The 27,856-nt window shown below is 35.4% G+C and overlaps 1 protein-coding gene across 2 annotated transcripts in view; it reads right to left on the minus strand.

Annotated features, from left to right (window-relative positions):
- The window catches only part of GRIK2 (glutamate receptor, ionotropic, kainate 2), a 354,035-nt gene that overhangs the window by 232,666 nt on the left and 93,513 nt on the right, over window positions 1-27,856 (minus strand). For both annotated transcript variants that reach the window (XM_014964600.1, XM_014964601.1), the window contains exons 2-3: window positions 7,910-8,077; window positions 5,038-5,295 (exon numbers count right to left, since the gene is read on the minus strand). In XM_014964600.1, the coding sequence (XP_014820086.1) occupies window positions 5,038-5,295; window positions 7,910-8,077 (426 nt within the window). The remainder of the gene's footprint in view (window positions 1-5,037; window positions 5,296-7,909; window positions 8,078-27,856) is intronic.

Genomic DNA, 27,856 nt, shown 5'->3' on the forward strand with positions numbered 1-27,856 from the left:
GAACATATTTTTCCACTTTTCTTTCTTAAAGACAATTGACTGTAGCAAATCTGTAAATCTGAAAGGACTTAATTAGTATCCAGGGACAGTTTAGTGGTATTTAATTAACAAAGAGACAATAAATTACTTTAAGGGGAAAAAAAAAAAAACCACAAAACAGACAACCACCCAAAACTAACCAACCTCACACTACATCCTGCTAGGTTTTTTTTAATGGAAAATTCTAATTAAAAGGAATATACTTTGCCATTTAGAATGACCACAGGAAGCAATACTTATCTTCAGTCTAGTAAGAAAAATGTTCTAGAGCCTCATTCCAACGTTTTGTCTGTGTAACAGATGGACTACATTAAAAAAAAAAGTCTTGAGAGCTAAAATAAAGGGAGAAACTAAATCATAGAAGGAAGCAGAAAATATATATATAGCTATTATTTAAAGCAAAAAACTTCAGATGCAGTATTCAGAAATTCACAGAAAAAGGACTCACACAATTTTTTAATTCCCTGAAAGAACAGACTTACATACCTACTACACAGAACTACTACCAGGGCAGGTGTTTTTATTATCATATTAAAACTTTTGCCTATTCTATTATTTTTATTTCTATTACCTTATCCCTACTGTAACAGACTGCATCTCTTCTTACTGAGACAAGATAGAATTAACCTTTCTAGTTTACTAATCTATTTGTAGAGTCTTGACTCTCCTTTATTGCGCTGTATTCAGCCTGACCTTTTCTCTCTTCCAGTGTTACTGGTCATATCCCATTAGAAGCATCTCTGTCTCTATTTCAGCATGACACAATCTCCATTTTCTCTTGTGCCAAGTTACCCTGCTTTCCTCATTACAGGCTCCTGAACACAAAGGCAGGTCTGATTAGCAGAAAACAACCCAGCGTTCTGAGGTCCAGACTGATGTAAGGAGCAACAGCCAGACTGACTTGGATGTTTCTGCATCATAAAGCTGGGGAGGGTTGGGGGCAGAGTCCAGTTGCTACACATAGTGCATGGAAAACAACTTCTTTATGTCTTTTCTCAAATCAGTAGCCAGATGTACATTTTTCCTCCACAGAGAATACTGGGAGAATACTTCAATGAGGGAGACAGCCCAATAATGGCTGTTCTTTGTGGCAAACTTTTAGATGTGCAGATGTTCATTATTGCATAGGGAACCTGGGATTCCAAATTTCTCTCTCTTTTCAAACTGGGTTCTAAACCCAGATTGAGTTCCTCTGTACTACCTTCATACCCACACAGTCTCAGATCAAATTGGATCCAGATCAAATAGACTGGTGGCAGTCTATTTTGCATATCTCATCATAAGGATGTTGTGAAGGTAGCTACACTCAGGACTGAAAGGCACACAAAAACACTATGGAAGACTGCACCTACATTTACGTAGCGTGCCTCATGTAGCATCTGCAAAATGCTCTGCCATCTATTAGTCACATAAATGGCTTTCCTTCCAATAAGACAGGAGTATGGGGGATTGCATACAGTCACACACAATGGTGCTGTCAAGAGGCAGCTGAAGTGTGCACTTGAAGTATCAGTCTCCAGTGTATTCCTGGGAATGACACGAGAGTTAATATGGGCTTTTATTGACTGCATGTCAATAAAATTGACTGCACAGCTTTTTCCATTTGTGTTTATTTGAGGAGACATATCCCATACTGAAGGAATGAAGAATATGGACATACCTGTTATTAGAATGCTTTGAAATGGGTGAAGTATCTTTCCTTTGTTAGAGAAGTAAAACTTTAATAATTCCTTACAGAATTCATAAAATTGAACCTTAACAATTACGATGTAATTTTTTAAAATAAATTTTAATTTATTTTTTTTTTTCTAAATGATACTTTCCCTCAGAATCTAGATCTACAATCTTCCAGGATTTCGGCACATAGGCAACTCCCCGTAATTCATCTTGAGAACAATCCAGACACAGTTTATGCATGTGTTGTACCTTTTCTTCCTGTCTATAGTAAAAGTATCATCTCCCCTTGTACCCATCTTTATAAAATAATAATAGAAATACAAAAAGTAAATTTTTCCCCCCAAAAATATTAATTTTAACAATTAAAAAAATTATCACTGTAACTGCTATATCAACATATGATTGTCTTGACCAGGGTGTGCTTTTGGGAATTGTCTATTCAGATAAAGGAAATCCATAACACTAAAATAATCATAAAACATTAACATTATCATTCTAAATAACTTTTCAAGAAAGAGTAAAATATGGGTGACTGAAAGAGAAACAAAGGAAAGTGAAATAGGAATGATACCCATCTTGCATTAAGGAATCACTGGCCAAATGGAAGAAACAGTTATGGCACAGGGATTCTTACAATGCAGTTTCTAAGTATTCAGCTTCTGCCCTAGGGTAAAAACTGAATGCTCATCTTATGCCATGGCAGGAGATAAGCTCTTCCTCAGCTGAAGTAACTACTTTCCTTTCTCTGTCCCTTGCCTCAAAAAACACCAGTTTGCAGTTGAGCTCTAACAAGATTTAAACTCTACTTCTTTAAGATTGACAGTTTCTCGTAGCCAAGAGATGTTCCCGTATGTACTTCAAAGGCAAGCAATGCTTTGGACCATCCCAGCAGCGAGTCCTGCTTTTGGAGTCTTTGAATTATCCATAGCAGATGCCACTAACAAAGAGAAACTGACAGTCTTAAAGTAGAATTTAAATTTATGTACAGCACAGGTCACAAAAAGAGAGAGGATTACCTTTTAAAACTGATTCCTTTTTATGTCTCTTCAGAGAGCAACAGATTGAAAGAAAAAAAAAAAAAAAAAAAAAAATAAAGAGCACACACAAAATATTCCCAAGGAACAGACACCTGCCTCCAAATCCATATTTTAGAGTACTATTAAAGTCAACATGAAAATACTTACCTGATTCCAAGCATATATAAGATTTGCTGCCAGAAACTTGAAATTTCTTATATACCCGCTTACATCCTGCCCTGTGATTAATTTTGTTCCTTAAGAGAAAAACAAATTAAAAAAAAAAAAAAAAAAAAAAAAAAGATGTTGTAGCTGGGATTACTATTTATCAACAGGAATAACTCGTATCCGAGTATGAAGGGTCTAGCCACTCCAGGAAGAAGTATTAATTTAAACTAAATATTTAATGAAATAATTCTGTACACATTTTAAATAAATTAAATTCCTGACTCTCCTTATTCACTGTCAAATGTATTTAAAATTTATTTTAAAAGGGATCATATTCTTTTGTTTTTTCCCTCTTAAATGTTTATAGTAGACACAGGTAGATCAAGTAGACCACAACATACGCAAGAAAAACTTCTTTTCCAGCTCGTTCCTATTTTGACTTACATCCTGACTTCAAAACATACTTTATGAAAAAAACAGGTCTAGCATAACTTAACAAATTATCTCTTTCAGAAAACATGGAGTATAGAGCCCATTAAACATGAAATACTTCTTTTGGGTTTGGGGAGTTTTCTTGGAGGGAGGGGAAGAAAATTACTTGAAAATACTGAGCAAAGCAGTTTCAAAGTGTTAAAACTTACCACTTTTCTAACTGAAAGGCCTGTTTTAAAAGGTTAACCTGTTTATTGTAAAACTAGTTAGTCTCCAAACAATTTAAATCAAAGTGAAACATTTCTAATTTATGTAAACCTCAGTCTATAACTGTTTCACTGAACCCCAAATTGCTTTTTCAATCAGCATTTGATTTAAATTTGAGGGAATTTTCCACTTCCTGTCCTATTTCAGAATAATACAGCAAACATCAGAAGACATTAATAAGCAGACTACTTATTTTCTTGCCTTAACTCTATAAAGCTAAACTTTAAACCTGAAGTTTGATTACCCGAGGCTTTTGGTGACATTAGCCAACAAACTTTTAGGGAGGCAGCCTCTAAACTTCACTGCCTTCCTCTCTTTTTTAAAGAGGGAAAAAAAATCAGTTATAAATAATTTTATGCACTGCCATCTCTGATTGTTCCCTTCTCACCTATTAATAGCTGTACACACACCTTATTTCAACTTAAATAGTAAGCAGGCACTCCGTCCTGCTGTAACTGCTTTTTATCCAGCAGTTAGTCTTCACCACAGGTAGCCTCACACATAACACATTGTTTCTTGATCTTATTTTTTTATTTCATGTTTAGGTAGATAGTAGCATTATGTAAGAAGGGTATCAACAATCTTCCAGCTCACTGAACCATGAGAAGGGTTTGAGGCTCACCATGCTCTTTTCTTGCCAATGACTGTTCAACCAGCATGGAAGAGATTAACAACATTTCCAAGAAGATTAAATATCTCTCGTTTGGCTAACTACCTCCCTTATATCTTCCATTACAGTCAAATTTTCCTTTTACCATGGTCTTAGTGCTGACCAGAACTAGATAAACCTCAAATCAAACAAGTTTTTTTAAAGCATTTTTCAAACATGTCCCTGTCAAGGCAAAATAAATTTTAGGGCGAGGTAAGGGAAAGGAAGCACACCGGTATATTTCTGCTGGAAAGTCAGGAGTTAATTTTTAACTCATGTAACTAGTCTGCAAAACAAGCATCCAAACTTATTTTGGTTTCAGTCCCTAGCAGCTAAAACGACGGCTCCTTCTGCAATTCTCTCTGAAAAAAGTACTTACTGAAATTCCAAAGAAACATGGCACATTTCTTAACTAATACTAGAAGCAGCGCTAGAATTTAGGTCTCCTATTTCACAGTGCATACTAGTACATCTTTGAAGTTAAGTTTTAAATAAAATAAAAAGACATCACTGTTAGCAACTGTTCAGACACTACAGAAAACACAGATAGAGCGTGACTGATTTATTGACAGCTGTGAGCTCACACACACAGAATTCAGCAACTGAGGCAGACTTATGGGAATACTTATGCTAATAAATTCACATCATTTTTATACACTACCTTGCCAATAGAAATTCTTGTAACTTAGTTAAGATTTCTTAAATTAAGAAATATGAACAGTGATACCCCTTCTCCCTCTCTTTGAGCACATAAACATATCTGCACATAGTCTAATGCTTTAGCCTTACCAGTGCTGTCATCATAAACAACAGTAACTGTTTTCCACTTGAAGAACTGCACAAGGTCAAGGATGGCACGGCTGAGTGAAGAGAAATCTGGATAGAGGCTGACATAGAAGGAGTCCTTGTTGTCTGACACCTGATGTTTCCAGCGGGTCTGGATATGTGGAACACCCAAAGCGTTGCAGATGGATTGCACAGCATTAGCTGAGGAGCTATGGGATGGTCCGAAGATGGCAGCCACCCCAAGGGACAGCTGATCACAGGCTGAATAGGAGACAGAAGTCTGTCAATGATGAGAGGAAAGAAGGCAGTGTGCCAGAAGGTATTGCACAATTCATTTAAACAAAAGGCACCCCATGAAATATAACTTTATTGCCAACAGAGCTCCCTTCCTGTGTAACACTTACACAGATTTCAACTTCAGAATACATTTCTAAGCTTTCCCTGTGAACTGATGAATAGCAACACTTAACATCGAAATAGCGCTCAGCTACGTTTAATAAACACTTCTATGTCACTGGAAGTCACAAAGGCCAGCAATTGTGTATCTTTTAAAAAGCACTGACAAGGGAAGAGATTTATGCTCAGCTGCATCTTACATTTGGAAAAGGGCCATATGGGACAGTATTCTAACCTAGACTGTTTAAGCGTTAACTTCTTCCTCAATCAATCAACACTATTTCTGCTGAGATCCTAATTATTGAGAAATTGTATGTGTTAAGTGGATTCTAGTTAAGTATCAGCCAAATTATTTATTTCATGAAGAGTAACCACGTTGACTAGCAAAATGTAAAGGTCAACGTTTTCCCTAAAAGAAAATTAAATTGCTATCTGCTAATGAAAAAAAAAAAATTATCCTTTCTTTAAACACCGGGAATCCTCAGTTTAGGAGATATTAGTAGATAATCTATTAGCAGATAAAACTGGCCCTGAGAGTCACTGACACAATACTGTTGTATTTAAGTAGCTCAGCTTTCCTCTTTCCAATATAGAGTAGCCCTACATATATTGTGGGTTAGCAGTCTCTGGTCTGTATTATCTCCCACAGCACATTCCAGTATTATCTTGTAGAATATTAGTTGGGACATGACAAAAAGGCAGCAGGAAAACTAGTCAATACTGCAGTCCAGTGTTTCAGCCCATACCCTGCTCCTGTTTAGATCACTACCATAGACATAACCTTTATGAGCCTGCAGTTCTGAAAAGTGACAGATTCATCTTCTAACATCCTCTCTGGTAGAGAGAAATAATGAAAAATATCTCCCCAATCCAATAAAGAAGTATTTGTATGAGGTTTGATTTAATTAATATTGTTACTCCACCATCAATGCTCCTGACAGCTGAGGAAACAAGCAGTAGAACATCTTGCTGCGTTACTTTTTGCAGCAAGTCAAAATTAATTGTTTTATTATGCACATACTTTTCAACATGATGAAAATATTGCTAAATCTTTCAAGTGTATTCCAGAAAGTATGCTGGCACACCTTTTTCTTACTGCAGAGCACTGGTGGTTTAAATGAACTTCTCATATACACACAAGATCTCCATTGCATTTCTAAGCATCAGATCAGGGCCTAAATGACTAGCTTGATAAAAAAAACATTTATGCTAATATTGCCCTTCCTAAGAGTAATCAACAAGCTTTATGCAAATGTCAGTAAATGGGATCACTAACAACAGCAATAGCTACCAGATGGCTTTTCAATGGGCTTTTTTTTTTTCCCTGTTTCTGAGATTTGAATAATGCAATGCTTTCACACGTGATTTGATACGGCGCTGCTCTATTAGACGCATACCGATTTTTCTAGTGCATTCAGGGATATTTTGTTTGCATTTACATTATTCTTCACCGAAACAGAATCTTGGAAATACCATCTTGCCTTCAGGTTGCTCTTTCATATAGCACCTTTAAAAACCCATTAATATTTCATCTATATTCAACTTCAAAAGTATGTGTTACAAAGAGGTCTAAACAGGCTATTTGTGATGCAGAGCCTGGCTGTTCACTAATGGACATAATCATGAACCACAAAAATGAGTCAAATGCTTAAACCTCATTGTTAAAACTCAGATTTGGAGCCATCATAATAAAATGAACCATTTTATGTTAACCTTTAGCCTTTGATTCTGAACTAAAGCACATGTCAGCACAAATGTAGTTGGCTGTATTATGAACTGATAGAGGAAAAAGCTATTAGCACTGGAAGATTGCATAGATTTTGATACAGCCTGACCAGTTACAAATAAAGAGTTGCATTCTCATCCAAGATGCAATTGGGAACAATGAATATATAAAACCTACTCAATACATCCAATCAATGGAATGCTGCCATTCTAACTTCAGCTATTATAGTCTATCAAGAATTAGCAACATAATATTCAGGCTAGCTTGCACCCTCAAGCAAACCCCAAGTAAGGGATAAACGTAGTTGTGTTGTCTCAGGAAAGGCTTAAAGAATTAAAGATCTCAGAACAAATTTCTCTGCTCTCTACATCCTCCCTCATGAGAGGAGAGACACTGTCCCATTACATTTCACAGGACAGAGTGAACTGGAGTCAGGAAGTGGTTTAATTTGGAAGATGAAGAGGAAAGGAGAAGGAAGGGGCCAGAATTAAGGATCAGCCCATTCATTCACTGTTGGCTGAGGTGGAAAGGGAAGAGTAGTCTCTCAGAATTTGCCTTAATGCACCATCCAAAAAACCAGAACAACAACTCAAAAATACTTCATTAAAAGTGTTGTTTGCCTCCTGTTGTTTTAAGATATACTTCATGTACATTCATTCTCTCAGAGAAGCTTTTTCTTACGTAGCATTTTCAAGTAGGTAAACCAAGTGAATCTTTGTTTCTTGTAAAAAAAATAAATATGCAAAAGGTTACCTTTTTTGGATGCTTCAAAACTGTCATAGAGATTTATCTTTTGGGTGTCGTATGTTAAAGTAGTGTTTGGCAGAAGAGTTCTGTTTCTGTTGATTGTGTTCACAGCGAATCTGAAGGCTAATTCTTCTGCTCCCATTGGGCCGGATTCTACACACTCAAAAATGCCTCCTAGTAGCAGGAGAAAGAAAAGAGAAAAAGAAACAAACCACTAGTAAGCCAAAATAGCATACAGAAACACCTTTAATCATCAGTTTAGGAAAACACTCAATCAGCCTGAAATTTCTAACTTAAACCTGATACAGTGCAACTCAAGAAATTGTCTCATTTTTTCAGTGAAGTAGAGGTCAAAGCAGAAATAACCCAGCAACAAACCAAACTTACCTTAAAGAAAACCTGCTTTTTTTCATACAACATTCATTTTACTACTGGGAATAAAAAAAGTGTGAAAAATATAAGCTAACCAGTCCATTTAGAAGCAAAGTAGGAGAGGGATGAAAACATGTAATTATTATTTTACATAGTTATCCTTGAAATGATTACATTTATCAACAACCATCTATGTGTAGTGGGGGGAGGGAGATTTCTGGATTCTTATTTTCTGTTCTTCTAGACTTATGATACAGCAGTAATGAACTGGAGAGTTCACTGGAAGTGCAACATATAAAGGAGCATGGAACTGGGATGCCCCAAACTTCCTCCAGAAATGAATATGTATAGATATTTCAGCATGACTGTGCGCCTGAGCGATAAATATGTTGAGCAAAGGGCTCAAATTTTGCACCAAGTAGCATGTAGATGCTAACCTCATTCTCAGCAAATACAGGAATCTAAGCAACTATAACCCACGTAAGCTCTATCATACCATGAAATCATCCCCACACAAAGCATACTGCCAGAGTAGGACACGCCTCAAACGACAGGCAATTTCTAGAGTGGTTCTCAGCCAGCTTTAGTCTTAAATGAAGCAAAGAAGTTTGGGAAACTCTGCTGTGCTTCAGCTGTTCTTTTCTCATGAGATATCCTTACCCATAAAATGTAAGTTTATACATACTTTGGAGTAATGTCATTTATTCTTGGGTCTGGAAAGGCCAAGACAACAAAAGTAATTTGAAGATGTGTCCTTACTATGGTGGCATGGAGTGCCTCAGAAAAGAAATCAGCATCCGTGTGGTCTCTCTGGTCCTTATGCTACCAGCATCTGCCTATACTAACAGAGGTTGAACGGCCATCATCTGAGGATCACAACTTACAAGCCAGGCATTGTATCTCTGCAAGAAACATTTTTCATTCACTTTCTCATAGCTTGTGCGTATTCATTTCCAAAGTAATATTGCTCCCTGGCTTTGTATTGTCTAAAAAAATTTTATTCAACACTCCACTATTTTCTGAGCAAGGAGGTCTCAGAATCTGTACAGACACCAAGTCACACTGAACTTCACAAACTACAATCAGTTTCTAAACAGTCTTGTTGAGTAGCCAAGTAATGAACCACTTCTAGAATAAAAAGAATGTGTAGTTATCAACTCTTTCCCTGTCTGAAGCTATTAAATATGAAGAGGCTTTTCAGTTTTGCAGACCTCCTGCCTCTTCCAACCTGTTTCTCACTACAGGATGGAAATGTTAACTTTTCCTGCAGATGAGCAATCTGCTGGTGAGAGCCCTAGGGGCAGATGCTCAAATAATATTAATTTAAAAGCAGAAGCACTAACCACTAAGGTAAGATGCAAGTAACAATTATTTAAACATTAGTCATTTAAAACTGAGAATGAGACACTGACGGGAGAGGCAGACACTTAAGAAAAATTTAGACACCTAGGGAAATGATCCAAGATGACTGAGCATAGCATGTGTATATCATCTGTAACCAATATTAATAATATTTCAAAAGCTAAAGCAAAAGGAAGTTGGATAACATTCAGGTAAATATAGGCTTATTACATTTTAAAACTGAAAAATAAAAAAAGACCATGTTTATTTGCTCAATAATGGAGTATTAACATGAAAGGCAACCTACTGCTTTCGAAATTAAAGCAGTTCTCTGTTTAGGAAAACACAGTCTGATAAACAAGATTTTGTGCTGCTTAAGACTTACAGCATCTAAGCTTTATAAATCAAGCTGTGACATCTACGAGAATCCTATTTTTATTTGGGCAAAATATTAAAAAATGCTGCCAAAAGCTAAAAATTGGTGAATAAATTGTAAGTATAGATATTATGAGACAACAAAAATAAAAAGACATTTCCATGAGCATAACAAAAATTAAGATAGATCTTATAGAATTTCCTAAGGCATCTGGAAAGCAGTTATTCAAATGTATTTTAATAAACTAGTATCACACAAACAGCTGTTAAAAAAAGGATTATATCTTAAGTTACCATGGATTCATAAAGAGAAATGAGCATTACAATATCTCTCTCTCCCCCCTGAAATTTTTACAGTGGAAGATTTCCTCTTTAATTTCCATGTGTCTGAAACTCAATACAATCTTCCTTCTTTATTCTTGTATTTTTCATTCTACTCAATTCTAAATTCTTGAGATGGAGAATCCCTTGTAAAAGGTGCAGCCACTACTCTCGGCATAAGATAAATAAAAATGGATTTTGACCTCTCATGTCTGGGTAATTCCTAATGGTAGCAACAGTCCATCACATAGAAAGACAATTTTATGAAGACAACAAAGTCTTTATCTCCTGTGAATGGCAACGATGTGTAATTTCCCACGTGCACCATTCAGTGGTTTCTTCCCTCATTCACACATTCTCTGTCCCTGTGATAAATGCAAGTCCTACAAAGCTGGCAGCATATGCTTTGTCTGCCTCGGGGTAAATTTCCATTCCTAAGGAAAATACCCTGTTTCTGTTGTCCTGTGATGGAGATATTTTGTTAGGAGGAAGGAAAACATATCTTCTGATTGCTGCTCCGCAATACATTCACATTTTATACCACATAGATACTGAATTAAAAATAAGAACCCTAGAGAAAATATAGATTTAACCATATATTTGCAGTTTCCTAGCAGTTTTCTAACCTGTAGGATGTCACACCTCCACTAAGGTCCTTTCAGTTCAGTTCTATGCTACTTCTGTACCTGCGTAAGCAGCAGGGGAAGAACACACCATAATTAAATATTTTGGATGCTGCTAGGTGTAGGTTCATCTTAACTTTCACACTAAGAGTAGACTCCAATCAACAGGTTCTCAAAGTGCACCATGTCCTACTGCAAAATGGCTGAAAATGCCCGGCTCTGTAGTGAATAACAGCTGCCAGCTTTGGCCAAGCTAATACTGCACACAGGGCACCACCATTTTTCAACTGATCTTCTAAACAGTTCAAATTGAACTCGCACAGAAAGCAGAGCAGGAGCTTAGGCAGACACGTCTGCATTCTAAATATCACAATACAGTCACAAAAAGCTCCTTATTCTCCAGAGGAGAGCCCTTTTAAGCATGCATGGAAGTCTACGATTCAGATGTTTTCAGGATACCCAGCAAAGGCACATAAATGAGTTCAGACATTGACAGGAATGGGAAGTTTTAAAGGCTGCTTTCTGCATTGCTGCATAAGGTAGAAATAGGAACTTATTTGGTAGCTTTAAACTACCTTGGCCTTAACATTATGTTCCTATATTTGTTAACAAATATGTAAATAATAGCAAAAAAACTACTTTGAGGTTTTTTTAAAGAAAACGTTCTGTAAATCCACTGGCTTAACGCTGGGGGACAAGTCACAAATTACACTGCTTTTTTTTTTTTTAATAAAATGGAAAGAAAATGAATGAAAAGGATTGGCTTTCCACTTCAGGTATACTCAATTATAAAGGGATAGTGGTTTCCAGAAGCCGTTAGAGCATACTGAGTCATGTTGTTCCCTCCCAAGCAGGCTGTTCTTTACTGCTATTGTACCTTGTATTCAGGATAGCCTTATTAATAATCAAATTGAGGAATGCACCACATGCTCTCAGATAAGCAGACAGAAGAGTCATAAATCTTGCCATTGATATGTGGACAAGCAGCCAAGCCAATCCCTATCTCCATCTAACAGCTTGAAAAATGCAGGTGGTTGGGTTTCTCTTTTTTAACACAGCTTATGGACCTGTAATAGGCAGAAACAGCAGTTTTCATAAGCAACCAGGCACATCCTAGAGGAAACGGCTGAATTTTCACTGCTACCTCAAAATTAAAAGAGAAAATTTAAAAAGTAGTAGTAAAATGTGTATTTAATGCTTAGTTTGCTTTAATGATCTCATACATGACTTCATTTACGGTATTAATGATATAGCAGTTCATCTCTGCCCTCTAATTTGGGAATATAGCATCCTATAGCCACAACTCAGTCTGTAGCTCATGAATTTCTGTTGACTGTGTACAGTATGTGACTGCTGTATAGCTCAACATTTCTTCAAGTTTTTACTATCATGCTAACCACTTAGCGAAAGTTCAGTAGATTTTAGTAGTGATCAACACCTGAAGAATCACAGTGATGAGGAACATTTAGAAAAGGCCAATCCAAGCCAGATATGCAAGAGCAATTGTAAAACAATCTTTAAATACTTTTGCAGTGATATCCAGGATAATTCAGATCTCCTAGTAATCTTTTAGAACTGCTTCTAAAAGTAAACTTTTAGAACTGCTTTTACCAAACCTGAAATTCGCTAGGGTTTTCCATCACACAGTTTTCACGTTAAAAAAATATTTATATGACCAAGGTTTTTTTTACCATAACCAATCTACAAAAATCAGTGTAATACTGATGCAGCAATGAATGAAAAGGATTGGCTTTCCACTTCAGGTATACTCAATTATAAAGGGATAGTGGTTTCCAGAAGCCGTTAGAGCATACTGAGTCATGTTGTTCCCTCCCAAGCAGGCTGTTCTTTACTGCTATTGTACCTTGTATTCAGGATAGCCTTATTAATAATCAAATTGAGGAATGCACCACATGCTCTCAGATAAGCAGACAGAAGAGTCATAAATCTTGCCATTGATATGTGGACAAGCAGCCAAGCCAATCCCTATCTCCATCTAACAGCTTGAAAAATGCAGGTGGTTGGGTTTCTCTTTTTTAACACAGCTTATGGACCTGTAATAGGCAGAAACAGCAGTTTTCATAAGCAACCAGGCACATCCTAGAGGAAACGGCTGAATTTTCACTGCTACCTCAAAATTAAAAGAGAAAATTTAAAAAGTAGTAGTAAAATGTGTATTTAATGCTTAGTTTGCTTTAATGATCTCATACATGACTTCATTTACGGTATTAATGATATAGCAGTTCATCTCTGCCCTCTAATTTGGGAATATAGCATCCTATAGCCACAACTCAGTCTGTAGCTCATGAATTTCTGTTGACTGTGTACAGTATGTGACTGCTGTATAGCTCAACATTTCTTCAAGTTTTTACTATCATGCTAACCACTTAGCGAAAGTTCAGTAGATTTTAGTAGTGATCAACACCTGAAGAATCACAGTGATGAGGAACATTTAGAAAAGGCCAATCCAAGCCAGATATGCAAGAGCAATTGTAAAACAATCTTTAAATACTTTTGCAGTGATATCCAGGATAATTCAGATCTCCTAGTAATCTTTTAGAACTGCTTCTAAAAGTAAACTTTTAGAACTGCTTTTACCAAACCTGAAATTCGCTAGGGTTTTCCATCACACAGTTTTCACGTTAAAAAAATATTTATATGACCAAGGTTTTTTTTACCATAACCAATCTACAAAAATCAGTGTAATACTGATGCAGCAACACTTTCTTCAAAACCAAAAACCACTGGAAAAAAGGATAGTAATATTTTATCAAAAAGGACAATATGTAGTGCCTAAAATAGTATGAGTAATATAGATGTTCTTACTACTTTCCAAAGAAAAAGAAAATCTGAAATAGTTTTTAAAACAATTATACAATCCAAAAAGATTTATTCTGAAACTGCTCAAATGAAAAAGCCTGCATTTTCCACACACAAAAAAAAAAATGTTGAAGAATTGCCATTTTAGTTCACCAGCCATCTTTGTTTTCTCCAAGTTTCAAATAATTTCTTCAAACACAAAATCTAGAGGAAAAAGAATAAATCATCTTGATAGAAATCTTGGCAAAAATTACCAAAAACAATTGGTCTTGCTCTTAACTACCTAATTTCACAAATAATAAGATAGCCATTTGAATGATTCATCTTTCCATTTCTATTCCACAAAATGGTCATAAGCATTTTTCTCCCCATAAACATTCCTCTTGGGGGATCACTATCCTGTGTTTTTGCATTATCATCTCCACGTAATATCTGATAAAACCCAGCAGAAAGCACAGAAGTGCCTTAACTACACAAAATCACTAGATGAATACAAGTGCCAGAACAAGTTATTTGTAAATCTCTCCTCATTTTACATATGGAGAACTTCTCAAACAGATGCACCCTATAAAAGCCTGAGCCACTATTACCTACTTGAAATAATTCACATTCAAGCAAGCTTCAAAACTGTTCGAGTCACAAACAAGCAAAATAGAAAACCTGGGTGATAATAACTCAAAGAACTTATTTGTTTCGAGTACAGTCCCAAGCTTGTTTCAGTAGAAATGAAAGCTATTTAATTACCGTAGCTGCAGGATATTTTACAATCTGTGCCCTCTGAAAAATTAAACCTTTAAATATATAACAGAAGGCCACATTACCTCAGATCAAAATCTGACAAATTGGTTGCAATGAAGCTTACAGACTACTTTACTGAATCTAAAATAATTCTGTATTCAATATCATTGCTAGTATATCAACTATATATACAGAATTAAAAGTTCTATGGTTTGGCAGTACCAGGCGTTTACCAGACTAATTTTCAAATGTGAGATCAGAAAATAAAAATTTAAACAAACTCATTCTAATATAGCATTGTCGACATTAACAAAGTTATGGAAACAGTAACATTAATCATCATTTCAATTTTAACTGTGATTTTCTCTTATGGAGCTGTAAGATTTCATTTTTCCTAATATCAAAACAATTTAAAGATCTCACACATGCACACACTAGTTCTTAATAACTGCAATTTTTAACATTATAGCCATATTATCTTTATCATGCACCAATCTGCACAAGTTTACCAACAGCTATGAAGAAAGTGGACTTTATTAACACATTATAAAAAATAACATCAGTCACATCGTGGCACAAGCACCAATTTTTTAATGATACAGTAACTTTTAAAATAATAACATAAACCCATATCTTAAGTAACATTAAAAAGATTACTGAGAGCCTGGAAAAAAATTCCTTTTCTAAACAATTTATCTCAGCTAGTAACATTTCTTCCCATCCTTTTCCTTTAAAAAAGTATAAGCATGTTTAAATTATACTAATAATTTTATATGAGGTTATATAAGAATCAAATTATCTATTTTCCTCACCTCAGATCGATACTTGGATTATAACAATTGTGTCAAATAGAAATCTCTTATTCTGACATTATTTCCCATTCAGAAAACATGAACTCTCAGACAGTCTTTGTTTAATTGACCTGGAAAGATGGGATAAAGGAATAATGGGTGTCTGTGAAAAAGGGATCTGTGATAAACAACTTTTCTAAAAATATTACGTGGTAGCATCAAGCAAGTCTATCACTTATTATACCATTATAATATATGCTTGTGTTCTAATTTTTAAATTGGCCATTTCACAATCAGAGCCAGTAATTATGTAAGGTGATACTACATTTAGAGGGGTAGAAAGTCAAAAGCATATTACTGAGAGTTCAGTGGATGGTAGTAAACTGCCAACATTTTCAGAGATGGAAGTGATGGATTTTTGGAAGTGTGAAAGGAGACTACAGTTCTCCAAATACAGGCATAGCCAGAAGGCAGTGAAGAGCCTTATCCAAAAAACCCAATGTCACTGATGTGGCATGCATGATACTGGGAGGAGGAGGCATGGTAGGTGCTGTGCTACAGCGACTGATCAGGGCTGCTTGCTGAAGGCATTTTAGTCTTAATCAAGCGTCCTAGGGGCAGTACTGACAATCCTGTTACAGACTGGAAATCTACAGAAATGGTTCAAAGACCTCCATAAAGGTTGCTGCCTTAGACGTGTGCTTCCTATAAATATAGAAAAAAAGTTACATTTTAGCCACTTATTTAAGTCTGGAGCAGGATTTAAGAAGATTAACCACTTTCACACATGACATTAAAATAAAATGTAAAAATTTATTCTTTACAACCTTTTCTGTAAAACAATTTCATTTAATTTTTTATATCGATTCAGAAGACAGCAGTGTGAGTCTGGACCATACCATATTTTTATTATTAGTGTTCAAAATTATATTGAAAGCTTTCTGAATCTCACAACAGGAAGGAGTTTAATAAAAGGATCACTTGACATAGAAAACTGCTTATTTGACTTTGAAGTCCTTTTTCAGTGCATAAGCCATTGTGGAAAAAGACAATGCAGTTCAGCAGTGTCCTTTACCCACACCAAGTGTACATAAGGCTTGGAGGAGGGAAGCAGGACCTGGAATTTCTGGGGGTTATTTTCATTACCACTGATTTCCTATGTGACCCTGGACAAGAAGCTTTTCTGAAAAATAAATATCTCATTCCAAAACAGATGTAACTGAGACCTCAACATTGCAACAGATGCACATTAAAGGAAAACCAGTAACTTGATTTGAAATGAGACATAACTTCTGTTAAAGGCATTTATGGAATCAGTGTATCAAGGCATGGTCACAGAATCCTGGAAATCTTGCACTATAAAATGCACAGAAGTATTACTTTCAGCATCTAGGTTATCTTTTGAACCATATTTTAGTGTAGTTGCATGAAACTGGCAACTTTAAGACGTTTCTCCTAAAAGGATTTGAATTATCTACAAATTTAAGAAAATAAAGCTATATATTTTTTGATTATACAATACCAATATCCAGTCACTGTTAGGTTTATCTTGTTAATTTAATGTTAAATTATATATCAAAACAGAAGTTTGTCTTGGTTTTCTAAAATGTGAGAAAATAAAGGATAATTTGTTCCCATTTTAAGAAAAGCTTATTTGTCTTATAAAACTGGTGAAAAAGTTTTTTAAATGTGAGTACATACAAATTCTAAGTATTTAAAATACAATTTGATACATTCTAACACATTTTAACATCTTCTTTAAGTCAGATGAGACAAATGCCACACGTCAGAATCTTATCTTTCATCAGAGCAGTTCTAAATATGCTTTGAAAAGTCATAAATAAAAAACTATTAAAAAATATTACTAGACTGGAATATGCAGCATGCTTATAAAACACTGCGTTTGATAGCATCTCTGTTTATGTATACTACTACTTCCAGTCAGAATATCAACAGAGCATGACTAAAGATGACAGGCAAAATAAGAGCACCAAAACACATTCATCTGCAGTTAGAATGTAAGATTTCTTCCCACTTTAAGGATATACATTAGCTTTCTCTGACATGCTAAGCAGTTTATTACAGAATACACGTGATAATTTGAAAGCAATTATCACATTCATGCAATATTTAGTCTCTCATAACTCGGACTAACAAAAGGAAACAAACCACTAAATAAAACATGAATACAAAAACAGCCTCGGGAGATTTTGCGAAGGTGTGTTTTTCATTACTTTGGCTAACAAAATGTTTTGAACTGTCTTAAAACAACACACCTTTGTTTCCTTCCCTTTTTTCTAAAGGGTCAGCCAACACTCAGATAAAAAGCTTTTCAGTGTCCATGAAGAAAACACTTTTTCCAAAATTTCTTTAAAGAAGACAATATGAAAACTTATATGCTTAGGTTTTACATAAATACTTTCACAAGCACTGATACAGAAGTCTGGGCAGCTACAGTCTTAAAACTTTCCTACTTGTAGGTTTGAAGATATGCAGATCATTTGATTTTATTCTAGTAAGAGTCATAAAATATATTAGAACACTGGCAAAAACGGTTCCCCAACCTCCTCCTACAGATCATAGATAAATGGTAACCATATAGTATTAGGCCAGGATTTTTTCTTTCCATCACACCAAATGCTACTCGTTCATCTTCTCAAGTACTCAAATGCTGTTCCAGACACAAAGCAGAAGCCAAACTGTACACAGAAAACAAAGAAAATTTTGTCCAGGTTTTCACCTGCTTTTAAAGTATAATATAAGTGACTTACTCATTAGAAATAAGTAGACATTAAAAAAAGTAAAGGTATTTTGAACTCAACTCCCACAATATTGTGGTAATTAATACTTATATGTCCACGTGCAAAAGCTGGAGCAAAAGAGCAAAAGTAAAATGTATAAATTATTATCACCAGCTTCAGGATTTTTTTTTTATTCTTAATGCTTAAGATTTAATTTTTCAGGAGTTTATAGATATTTAAACACATTTCAAAACTGCATTGTCACATTTTTCATCCTTTTCTCAAGATTCTGACTTATAGAATCCTTCAGTAACCTGAACCAATTCTTATGAAATGTATTACCTATTTTTAGAGAGAGGAGAAACAAAAAATACATACCTAGGGGCTTAATACATATATACACACACACATATAACAGAAAAGCTGTGGAGTACCAAGTATCATTCTATGGATGGTATGAACTATAGGTACATTTCACTATCCACAGAATAATCCTTCTCATAAATTGAATTATTTTTGTAATAGTTCTTAATAGTCATTCTGAGCTAATGAAATAATGTCTAGAATTCTAATGGGGAGAAAGATGCTACAACTGCTTAGTTAAAGGACCCACATTGTTATTATTTAGTGAAATACTTTTTCCCTCCACAGATACTTCAGATAAAAAGAACTGTGGTATCGTTGCTGTGTACAGGCAAAGTCACCACAGGAAAAAGAATTTGCATCTTAACGGAAAAAAAAGTATAACTCTACAAGTGATCTTCCATTATCCCTGAGTAAGCAGAGGCAAGAAATGGTAAATCTACTTGTTTAGCAGGGACTAGAAGCAGTGTGGTTTTGTCTTCTAAGGACTGTACATATGAGACAGGATATAAAAGTTTCTTGCTCTGCACATGGCACTGTAAAGTGAGAAAAAAATAATGGAGTTTTTCAGTAATTTTTATATAATTTGAAAACATTTTCCTAAAATAGTTTGCTAGAACATGCTTTACGTTACCTTAGTCACACGTTAGTACTTGCTAATACTGCCATGTTAGAGTGCATTAACAGGAACAGTTTTTTGTTTCCATTTTCTCCTTAAAGCTATTAAGCTATTTTCTTTAATACTGCTTGGGGCATTTAATAATCTTTTCAAAGTGTTTCCTGACTGTATTACAATTAAACAGTTTGAAATCACTCCCATACTAATGCTATGAAATAGCAGGAAAGGTAAAGTAGTCATAAAAGAATTAAAAAGCTTCAAAATCAGATTGATGGGAAAGTGGGACAAACACTTTTTGCTTTTACATTTAATGACGTTTCACTTCGGTATTCAAGTGTTCAGTTTCCAAAAATGTTTGAATTAGAGAGTTGCCTAGAAATTAAGTAATTATCTTTTCACCTTAGTAACAATCTCAGCAAAATTGCTTTTGCCAAAAGTATTGCTACCCTTGTTAAAATACAGTATGCAATGCTACAGAATTATGGTTTAGATACTTCAAAGTAATTTTCAGGATACTATTGTATATTATATGGCAAAATCTATTTCTGTCCCTGACGTACAAGCTGCTTGGATTGCATAGACGAGGTATCTCTAGTCTCTCAACGATTCCTTTTTTGAATCTTCAGCCATGGCAGAAAAAAGAAAAAAAGTGATATACATGACTACAGAAACAAGCAATTAGTATGAGCAACCAAGTAAGTATTAGGTGCTGATAATAAAAATTCCATAAAGCAAAAAAGATAGATCTGTAGTGATATTGTCAAGCGTTAATGTGAATAAAAGAGAAAGTTAAACAAAAACAAAAAAGCTGCTTATCTTCAAAAGCAGAGGTATTAAGTGCCTCTGCTGCCAGACTGCACAAATTTGTCATTAAAGATTTCAAAATATATTGCTTCATATTCCTTGAGCTCACCTATTTCATAAGTTACACCAAGAGCCAAAGAGACTACATTTTGTAATGGGACCTGAGATAAATTATGCATCTCAGTATGACTTCTACAAACAAGACATTAGCAGAAGAAATTAAGATATTTCTCTCCAAAGAAATGAATTAAATGTACTAGAAACTCCATAAATAACAATATAATTATATACTTTACAGCTTCTTGAAAGCTTTTGCATGCTATTTCTCTTCTAAATATTACACAAAAGATGCACAAATTTTGCCAAAGATTCATATTTCTCAAAGTCATTCAATTAATATGATAAATATCAATAAAAAGCTTGTTAATGCATATGAAAGTTAAGTGGTTCAGAAACTGATAATTTATGGCAGATTCATGTGGAGAAAAGATTCTAGTGCGATATTGAAGCAAACAAGCAAAAATGTTTAATGAGGCACAAGAGGGCCTGTTTCAGCATGGTACGTATCAGAGACACTGATTCACTTATCCGGAGAGAAACCAGCAGTGCTTAATTCACAGCCTGCAGAAATAGTATTGGAGGGTCTGGGAGGAAGTGGCACACAGAAGCAGGAGGTAAAAACATTTGATCTGAAGCACAGAGATATTGAATACTTTTCACTCTCTCATTTGCAGTACATTTGACTGTCATTTGTTTTTCTTCATAATTACGCAATTATCTTTTCCATGAGAGGGAAGGTGTTTATATTCCTAATGACTGAAATGTGATCTAGATGTGCAAATGATACTTCCACAGTATATCCTTTCATTCTGTATCCATCTATATCCCAGAATTCAGCTCTAGTTGTATCCAGAGTTTGAGTTTCGGTTGATCATCAATTATATACAGATATTCTGCTTTACTAAGAGTCTAAATGCTAAGAAGTTATTAGCTAATATGGTAATTATGCTCTAAAAAATTGTTCACTAATTTGATAATTACATTTTAATTACTGAATTAAAAGCCTCGTGGGAAAAACTGAAAAGTTGTTTTGGCAGGAAAGCAGGAGTTACGCATCCTACCTTATCTGAACCCTACTGACAGATTACATATTAGCCTTTATCTTATAAAAAGGAACTCTTCCTTTTTATTCTCTCTTCTATATATTTTTCTACTACATGGCCAATCTCTTCCAGACAGATACATCTTAAGACAGTATTCTGGGTGATGTAGTATGACCACAGTATAAGCTTTACTTTTTTTATTTAAAAGGATATACTTTTAAAAAAATCAACTCTAAAAAGCTTTGAACTACTTTGTCCAAAGTGAAGACTTGCATTTGTAACAATAGAAGACTACACAGTAAAAATGTTCTGTTTTTCTTGTAATTTACATGCTGTAATAAGAAATTATTTTTCTATATAGTATGATCAATTTCTCTCCATGATAAGGTTGTCTTCTAAATATCTCCACAAGGAGACAATTTTTTCTGAAAGAAAAAGATGTTCCATGAATCATAAGTATCATATGAAATGTTTTCTCGGGGGATCTATATCTTACAACTGAATTTGTCAGTGTCTAACAAGACCAGTATCTTCACTGAAGGCTACTCTGCTTTAGGCAGATGAAGAGGCTGTCTAGCCATCTTTTTCACAAAACTTACCTCTGCAACCTCTGCTTTCTGGTATTCAAGCAAGGAAGCGTACTTAGCAAGGAGGCAGGATATCAACAGAATCATTCCAACTATTTCTATTAGGAAAACAGGCTAAATACCAGCAACAAAACAGAGGGGAAAGGGTTTAAAACAGCAGTCTGAAAGATAAGTTCTACAGTAGTGTATAACATGGAAGCTCTACTTTCACACTGGTGTCTTGCACATTGCACATAGCTTTAATCTGCTTGTGGAAGGGAACGGGGTATGCAGTGAAGAAATGACTTAAATTGAAGATTAATACGCCTTTATTAAAAAAGCCAGAGGTGTGGTAGGAGTCCGTGTTCCCATCGTATTCAAAGAATCTTTGATAACAGTTTAGTTCACCTGAGCACAGCCATCAGGACTCAATGCACACGGCCACACGTGGACTACCTGACAAAGCTGGAGCTATCCCTCCTGGTCTCTGGTACAGAAAATGAATGTTTCTTTCCCAGGCCTCATGTCTTATCTGCACAGGTGGCTCTGAACCATGAATAAGTCTCAAATTTAATTAGTCCTTTTGCAGCTGGTCAGTACAGCTCGCCCATTTCCTCTGCTAACTTCCATTGACTAAAAGGGATCTGAACCTTGAACCAAGTCGTGCTCATTTCAAAAATGATATAGTAGATTTGGAAAAGGTAAAGAGAAAGGCAACAAAGTGAATGAATTTCCCATGAGGGGCGAGTGAGAAAAGATAATTCAGCCAGTATGACAGAGTTCTGCAAAAGCATACATGTCGTGGAAATTGTGGGTACAGTTCTCTTGTTCACTGTTTCCTCTCACACAAGAGCTAGAGGGCCATACTTGATGCCAATTTTAAAGTATTCAGTGCTACTTTTCACTTTTTGCAGAGGTATGACTTGGGTAAACCAAACAAGAAAGAGATTTCAGTGCAGCAGATAGTGGATATAGGTTACCATCTCCTTAGGTGGCTTGAAACCCAGAAAAATTACAAGACAAAATAGATCAAAGAAACATAACCCCTGTGCATATGCCTTGCAATTTAGGCTGATCTTGCAACATGAAGAGTTACAGTTTTGCCTTCTGGGGCTGACAAACTTTGCTTGTTCCTGATGAGTAGTTGCGATATTTGCAGTAGACAACTTTATGTAAGACAGGTTTATCTAATAGGTGGTTTGTATGCTGAGAGAGAACATCTTTGAAACTTACCTGAATTGTCTTTGTTTCATATTTATGGTGGAGAGATGTATTTGTTCACTAAAAGTAGTAGTTCATCTAAAAAAATTAATATTTCTCAAGCACAGCTGCCAGACAAAAGTCCTAATAAATTTGCCTTTAGTGACACACAATAGAATTGAAATACGCTATTAAAATTTATCAAGGGTCAGGCACCTACTGTCCTTTCAGACTGCCTGAGACTCTCAGAGTGCAACCTGTAGAGGCCAGCAGGTATGGCAAAGGACTCCTTGGAATTGCAAGCTCTTTTGTGACTGTGGCTGTAGGCAGTGTGTCTCGGAGAACCCATGTTAAAGCAGCTGAATCCCATACATTGCGTCGGATTCAATTTTACCTAGTCTTAGACTTCTACAAGGTGGATATCGCTTCTGAGTTGGTTATTGTAAGCAGCCTTTATAGCCTTAAGATGAGATTAATTGTATCCTGAAAGTACTATTTAAAAGAAGTCTGAAGATTTCCCCCATTGTTCCTTGTCCTTTGAACACACAAATCCAACACTCCTAAATACTCTTACATAATCCTCAATGACTTCCTGCAGGTGAAACTCATTAACTGTTTTTCACTGCTTCAGCAGCCCTTCTGAAGATGATACACAGAACAGATACAAAGTGGTATTAGCCAGTTTCAGGTACATCAACCTGCACCCACTTAAAAACAAAAGTAGTCCATTTTGTCTGGATTTGACACCTTTCACACATTTCAGACAACTAAGACATTGATACTGGATAACAACTGTTGAAATAACTAACAAAAACCAAGGTACATAGAAGTGGTCAACTTCTGAGCCAGCTGAACAGAATTTACTCCCTGAACCAGAGAACGGTTTTCATTAACCTAGTATATATATAAAAATAAAGTTAAGAATTATTTCTGCAAAAATAATTACCTGATCTTTTAGAGGTATGTCAAAAATATCTGTAAAGATAGAGTTACCCACTAAAAGTTGTACAGGTGATACAGAATACACTTATGAGTACAAATTTCTGTCCTATTCAAAGACTGTGGACGTTAGTACGATAGCTCCCACTATAGTTAAAGGGAAAGGCATCTGCAGAGATTAATTCAAAGTAAGTAAACCAAAGGGCTCTTGGCACATGCCGGTTTTATTCTGGCTTGTTATAGAGTTTAGATAAGATGAATTAAAAGCTCATCCTTCAAGCCTCTTTCCTACTTGTTCTCCTCTGTGTGTATGAATCCGTGTGTGAGTACACACACAGGAGTTGGTAATAATATGGAGGTTCTACAGCAAGAACTGACACTGTACACTTGTATATTCATAATTCATTTGATATTTACACTCCTGACGGTTTATTTCTTATTCTTTACCAGCTGCTCTTTGTTACCACACAGATACTTAACAAAGATATAATTCTGATATTACAGAATACTGATTTATCTGTTATTATGGTTTATTAATTTAATGCTAACTGCATCTTGAAGTCAGCTGCCATAAATTATCTTTTGTCTTTTATGAGAGTCCTTCCTTATAGATGTTTTCCCCCAATAATAAAAAATGCAAGATGTCATTCAATGATTTTCCCATTAATAGTATGTTGTAAAATATGCTCACAAATTATAGCTTTCTGTATCCAGTAAATAACAGGGATTTCTTTAGAACTGACACAGAGAGAAGCATATCACTGTACAGAAAAAAAAAAAAGCACAGGATTAAGTTGTTAAACATATAAAGATATCATGTAAATTAGATTTAAATAACATTGTCTTAAATTATTAGCCTATAGTTAATGAACGCTTTTGAGAAAAACAGGTTTTCTAACCTTTCATATTGACTTGTGTAAACCAGTGGTCTCACTACAGATTTGAATTATAAAGGCACTGAGTCAGACCTGTGGAAAGGCCTGTTCAGAATGAGCAGTGACAATTTAGTTGAAATGCTGCTCATGCCATGGAAACAATGAAGCATGACATTTTGTCTTTTCTAGGAAAAAGTAAGAGTTATTTATTCTGTTTTTCAGAAAGCTGACAATATGGATAGAAGAATTAAACATTTACTTTGGGGCACTGCAGACTATTTCTTTGCTTTTTTCACAGAGGTATTCAGCTGTTTTCTAAATTTATTTGGTACCTTGAATATTCATTCATTTTTAGCTTTACTTGCATTGAAATCTATATATAGCCACATCTGAAAATCTTCTGTGACACTTAAGATGCTTCTTTAACAACGATTTTCCTTCAATTGAAGCCTGATCTTCATAACGCATCTTTCATTTTGCCTATGTTGGGGTATTTACCCAAGAATAAAAGAAACTAGAAGTAGAAAACAGGGCAATTGTTACAAAACCTTCAGTGACTTCAAATTTTTTTTGTCATATAAATTAACCTAAGTAAATCATTGTGAACTAGTACACTATTTTTTTAAAGTGTGACTTAATACTAATATGAAATTACACATACCTTTTGCCCATGCTAGTTTGTTAATAAAATAATACACTCAAAACCAATCAATCACTTAAACCAATCATTTACACATTCACTTTCCAGAAAGATTTCCATCTCTTGCTTAGATTCTCAAGCCCTATTAACATATTTCTTAATTTGATGTTGTTTTCTACGAGATAATATAGAGATTTGAAGTTTCAGATTTCTCATTAATATGGGTCAATTTTAAGGATTAGCTGCAATCTTGCATTCTGAGTTTTCACACTTTAGATTAAAAGGCTATTTCCAAAAATTGCAAGGGCTCAACGTCAACTTCTGTCTTCCCTCAGCTCCGTGATATCACTTCTCATTAGACAAAGGGCAATACACGTAGACCTCTGCTCTACTCTCAGGTCTGCCAGTGGGTCTGTTCTTTCAAACCAGCAAGTTAACGAAGTGCAATAATTTAAGACTACATGTAGACTGCAGTATTGCTCATGCCAGGCAGACATGCAGGCAGTGTACTGCAAAAATAATGCAGAAATGTACAACCAGACCACTGATCCAAAACAAACAAAGAATATGGATGTATCAGCTGGTCACCCAAGCCTAAAATAAGAGCCTTGCTCCAACCCTCGTTTCTGCAAGCTGTTTCTGGATCCTTCAGAAGCAATGTAACTGGATAATTTTAAATTTATGTACCTTCAGAAGCAACAGAAGATTTAAATAAATGCATTCTAAGTATATTTGAACTCAATTCTCCATTCTGAATGGTTCGGCTCAAAGACCTTATGTTCCAGGCTAAAAATTGTTTGTTGGTTGTTCCTTGTATGGCTTTAGAAAATGACAGGCAACTGTAATCAAGAAGGACTCTAATCAGCAGGAGAGTTTCACATGTGCTATTCCTTATGCACACTATTGTAGGTAATCACTGCCGCTAGCATTAGAAAATCCTTTAAATAAAATACCTGTTACAGTCTTGCTCAGCTATTCAATTACTTACACAAAAATGTGTGGCTAAAACAGCATTGATAACACACCAATGTTTTGGCTGCTGCTGAACAGTGCTTTCACAGTGTCAAGGCCTTCTTGTTTCTCACTCTGAAGCCCCAGAAAATAGGCAGGTGCTGGGCAAGAGGTTAGGAGGGGACACAGCCAGGACAACTCACCAGAATTGACCAAATGGGTGAGCATGATCTTAGGTGATCATACTCAGCAATAAAACTAGGGATGGGGTTTTTCCAAAGTAGCCATTGCTGGGCATTTTTCTGCTCATAGTGAGTGATTGGTTTCTAATCAATTGTTCCTTACTGGTTTTCATCCATTTATTGATGAGTTCTTTTTCCTTACTTTTGCCCTTCCAATTTTCTCCTCCATCCTTCTCAGGGTGTGGGGTCAATCCACCATAATTCATGACTCTCTTCTCCTGAAGACTCTCTAGTGACTGTTGTGAAGAATCTTTGAAGGGCTCTGTTTGGACATGCATGTATTTGTTCTTAAATTTAGTCACGTGGGGTTTTATCGCAACCCTGTGCTTCAAGGTGATAGTTGCATATTACAAATACTTTTCTTGATTACAAGCATATAGCATCTAGAACTTTGATTCATAGATGAGAATATGCTGTACATTTTCTGTGTAACCTTGTGTTATTTATTAAATAATATCTGCTATTTAAACTATTCCATTTTACATTATTATTATTGAGAAATAAATTGTACTAATACATACAGTGAATCGAAAAATTAAAATGTTTGATAGTCTGAACACTGAAAAAAAAAATAAATTGAAGGTTAGATTTACCTGTCAAAAAGTATCTCCAAGTATCATTAGTGATGATCTTTCCTCCCTCATTTCCAATTTACTGGGTCCATGGCATTTCATTTGCTTTCTTTTAGCAGCTTATTGACTTCTCTCTTCCCCATACATTGACATTCCTTGGTTCAGTACATTGCCAATATCCATCAATATCTTTGTCAGTGTATCTGAAAAGTTGTTTTAAGAACTATTCATTTGGTCCTAAAGCCTGGAAGATATTTGCTCTATCTTTTTGGAAGTGAACAATTTCCTTGCATAGTGCTGATTGATACATTTACAGTTCTGAAACCCCAAATGACTGAAAAATTTAGAAATTTAGAAGGAAAAAAGAAGCTGGAGCCAGAACTAGTCAAAATTTGTACCAACACTTCTTACTTCACTGCAAAACTGTTTTTGTGGGAGAGTATAAGGAGGTCCACATAGTCCAAAGACCAAATCAATTTCTGTTCAGCCAAACCTATGATTTTAATCAAAACAAAGATGTGATGTGAAAAAGACTTTCTGGAAACCACAGTTGCAGCAATATGATCTGAGCATTATGTTTGCCTTCATTCAGAACTGATAGGTATCACAGTTGCCCCAACTCTTCTCCTGCAACTCCTACCTTACCCTCTGCAGTCAGATCCTCCCATAGCACTGGAGCACCGCATTCCATTCCACAACCATTGTTTGCTCACAGCGTCAAGCTACAGATGTGGCTTGTTATCAGGAGTGTTTCCAGACACAAGCTCAGAGCAGAATGAATTAATGCCCACCATGCGTGTGCAACTGAAAATGTTCATTTGACAAAGCATTTCACAAGTATCCATTTAAAAATTAATTCCATTTGTCTGGGACACGAGCACTCTTGCCAGCAGAAGGGCCATTAGCAAAGGGCAGTAAAAGACAAATGTAATACCTGTCCTGAGAATCACCATTAGG

The sequence above is a fragment of the Calidris pugnax genome, unplaced genomic scaffold (genome assembly GCF_001431845.1).
Source record: "Calidris pugnax isolate Ruff unplaced genomic scaffold, ASM143184v1 scaffold219, whole genome shotgun sequence".
NCBI classification, from domain to species: Eukaryota; Metazoa; Chordata; class Aves; order Charadriiformes; family Scolopacidae; genus Calidris; species Calidris pugnax.